Source organism: Triticum aestivum, chromosome 6B (genome assembly GCF_018294505.1).
Source record: "Triticum aestivum cultivar Chinese Spring chromosome 6B, IWGSC CS RefSeq v2.1, whole genome shotgun sequence".
NCBI classification, from domain to species: domain Eukaryota; kingdom Viridiplantae; phylum Streptophyta; class Magnoliopsida; order Poales; family Poaceae; genus Triticum; species Triticum aestivum.
Window position 1 is genome coordinate 83,164,331 of NC_057810.1, and position 3,454 is coordinate 83,167,784.

At 46.7% G+C, this 3,454-nt stretch overlaps 1 protein-coding gene across 1 annotated transcript; it reads left to right on the forward strand.

Annotated features, from left to right (window-relative positions):
* The first annotated feature begins 413 nt into the window (after positions 1-413).
* LOC123133571 (protein H2A.6-like) lies at positions 414-1,138 on the forward strand. The gene is made up of 2 exons (XM_044553034.1): positions 414-602; positions 729-1,138. Exons 1-2 carry the CDS (start codon positions 426-428, stop codon positions 1,017-1,019), a joined length of 468 nt encoding a protein of 155 aa, XP_044408969.1. The 5' UTR covers positions 414-425; the 3' UTR covers positions 1,020-1,138.
* The last annotated feature ends 2,316 nt before the right edge of the window (positions 1,139-3,454 follow it).

The following is a 3,454-nucleotide window of genomic DNA, read 5'->3' on the forward strand; positions in this document are numbered from 1 at the left end:
CAATTCAATTCCAAGCGGCCTCCCCACATGGACATACTTTCTCCATTTCTAAATATAAATCTTTTTACGAATTCTAACATAGACTATATACTAAGAAATATGAATGAATATATGCACTCTAAAGCACGTCTATATACATCTATATTTGGTTCATATTAAAATCTCTAAAGAAGACTTTGAAACCAAGCAAAGTTGACCAAGTGCGTCATCCATGACGCAAAATCGGTGGGCTCTGATTGGTTCATCCGGTGCTCCCACGGATCGACCCCCCTCGCGCGAAGCTCCGCCGCCTGATAAAACCCGCGCCCCCGGGGCCGTCCCAGCCCACAGACTCAGAGCAGAGCAGCGCACAGCATCCCGATCCAGCACCCCCGCTCCCCGCACCTCGAGTAGAGTTCCTCATTCGCCGGAGAAGCAGCAGCGAGATGGCTGCCAGGAAGGGCGTCGCGAGGAAGAAGGCAGTGACCCGCTCCGTCAAGGCTGGGCTCCAGTTCCCCGTCGGCCGCATCGGGCGCTACCTCAAGAAGGGCCGCTACGCGCAGCGCGTCGGCTCCGGCGCCCCCGTCTACCTCGCTGCCGTCCTGGAGTACCTCGCCGCCGAGGTAACTGCCGATTTTGTTCGACATCTGAACTGATCTGCCTCCTCCTCGAGCATATCTGCCATTTTGCCCGGTCCTGTTCCTCTTGTGTTGGGCAGATGGCCGATTTCGTTCATGGTTGAATCGCAGGTCCTGGAGCTCGCCGGCGACGCGGCCAAGGAAAGCAAGAAGGCCCGCATCATCCTGCGCCACCTGATGATCGCTGTCCAGGGCGACCCGGAGCTCAGCCGGCTGCTCGCCGGCGTCACCATCGCCCACGGCGGCGTGGTGCCCTACATCAACTCCGCGCTGCTCCCCAAGAAGAAGGCCGCCGGCGCCGCAGAGAAGTTCCCCAAGAAGACGGCCGCCGCTACCAAGTCCCCCAAGAAGACGGCCGCCGCTACCAAGTCCCCCAAGAAGAAGGCTGCAGCCACAAATTAAGGAGTAGCCGTCTGCAATTGATCTTGTGAATGCTTGCCACCTGCTTTTGGTTCCGAACATTTGTCATCTCTATGAACTTCTCTCTTCCATCATCCGAAAATCCCCCCGCTCTTTGCTCACTGAAACCAACAGGGTACTCAATTTCAGCCCCTCATCTTATGTTATGTAGATCACACCAATCATAGACCTATCAAGCTGCAGAAAACTGAATCTTTGAATGAATCATGCCTGACTGATGGTATATTATCATCTTTCACCGCCCTGCGGGGGAAGCTTAAGAGTTTGCATATTTCCATCTTCTACGTTCTGAAACCAAGAAATGATGGTGGCGCTAAATTGGACCAGGAATATATAGTTGAAAGGTACTCCCTCCCTTCCTAAATATAAGACGTTTTGTAAATTTATATTAAACTGACAGAAACTCTAACATTCAGAAACAGAGGGTGTAATAAGCAAGATGCTTCAGAAGTCTTGCAGACAAACATGGCAAATTATAGCTTGACCATGCTCAAAATATTAATGCAGACAACTTAACCTTCCGAACCACAAACCTGAGAAGCATTTGACTGCTAGATCCAAACTACTCCCTCCGTCCCTAATATAAGACCTTTTAACTTTTTCTTAATTCGTCCGTATCTAGACACATTTTAGTATGTATGTTAACTCATTTTAGTATGTATATAGTCAATATTTTGAAATAGCTCAAAATATTTTTTTTGAAATAGCTAAAAGGTCTTATATTAGATAACGGAGGGGGTATTTTCCTTTGACATCAAAAAGATTTTACTCCTCAAATAATGGGCATGTCATTTACAAGCAAATGAGAAATAAAATGAGGGATCTCATCATCCCATGAACCTGAAAATCTATTGCAAAAAGAGTTCTTTGCTATTTCATCTGCCACCTGATTTGCCTATCTGAAACAGTGTTTGAAGGGTATCTTTGCAAAGTCCACAATCAGTACTTCGCATTCCATGATGGTTGCTACCTCAGGACCTAAGTAGTCCTCAATCCGGTTGATAGTATCAACGGCAAAGGAACAATCAGACTCGATTTCCACCTTAGTACAGCTGATATGGCCCGCCAAGTACAGTTTGTTCCTTATTGCAATTAGCTCTGCTAAATCCACATCAAGGATATTGGGCACAAACCAACTTGTTGCGGCTATAAAATCACCCCAGTCGTCACGACCCACAGCGCCAGAAGCATCTGAGTGTGTTTCATAATGAACCGATGCACCAACGTTTTTCTTCACCATCCCATGACTTGTTTTTTTTTTCACATATGATCACTCTTCCTAGTTGGACCTTTGGGTATGATTGTTCTTAGGTAATTCGTCACCAAAACCCTGACAGATAGAGCAGTTTTCTCAGCCGTCTAGACTTGAACTCCCTTCACTATTTGGCGTCGTTGCCACCATTTACACCAGGCCGCTGTGACCGCAAGGTCCGCTCTTGGTAAATCTCCATCAGCGCCTTGTTGTTTCGAGATGTCTCCATGGTAATAGACCCCGATCTGTCCTCTATTACAACCATCTGAATGACTTGCAACAAGCCATAAGACCGACTTCTGCTGCATCCAGCAACCGAACGATTCTCTTAATGATGGATTCTATGTCCTACACCACATGCTGGAGTACAGACGGGATCACCAGAACCTTCACATGTCACCTAGATCTGGCGATGCCCATATTCTGCAATGGGCAAAGGATATAGGAGATATCGAGGATCATCGACTTTGAGCTGAGTTCTATAACATCCAGCACAAACTTGCCCGAATCATCATGAAGGAGGTCGTCGGAAAACAGGGATGTTCTACGAAGAAGGACAAATGTCGCGGGAAGACGTCCGAACATGGGTAGCCGCTCAACGTCTCGACCTGAAGCCTTTCACTAGGCTCGGGGACTATATCCCTGACATTGATGGATGGCACGACATGTTGGAGTGATTGTCGATATGACAATGTGTCCGTTTAGTCCATACTTTCTGTATGACAAAACTTTGAGTTATGCACGGTGAAACTTTATTTGTGATGTAATTAAACCGTCCTCCTCCTCGACTAGTGAAAATCACTCTAGTTAGGGCATTTTGGGTACGATGAACTTTGTTATTTATGCTTATGATATGTTGTCTCTATTTTTGCCAAGTCTGTCTCTTTTTGTTGCTCAACTATATATGTTGCATATCATCGACTCATATGACGATGCAGGTGCATAGATCATAGATGGTGAAGAAGTGCTACGCCAGGAGTATATATACGACATGTGGTCGGAGTGTCAGGCCCAGGTGTACCGGTTTCCGGTTTCCGAGCGACAGGCAGTAGTTAGTTTAGGTTCACGCTAATGCGAGAGAGGGATACAAACTCATGTACTCAAAGTGATAGCTCTTCTCGCGTATATCATTGTTTAGATGGATGACGATGTATTTGCAAGTAAT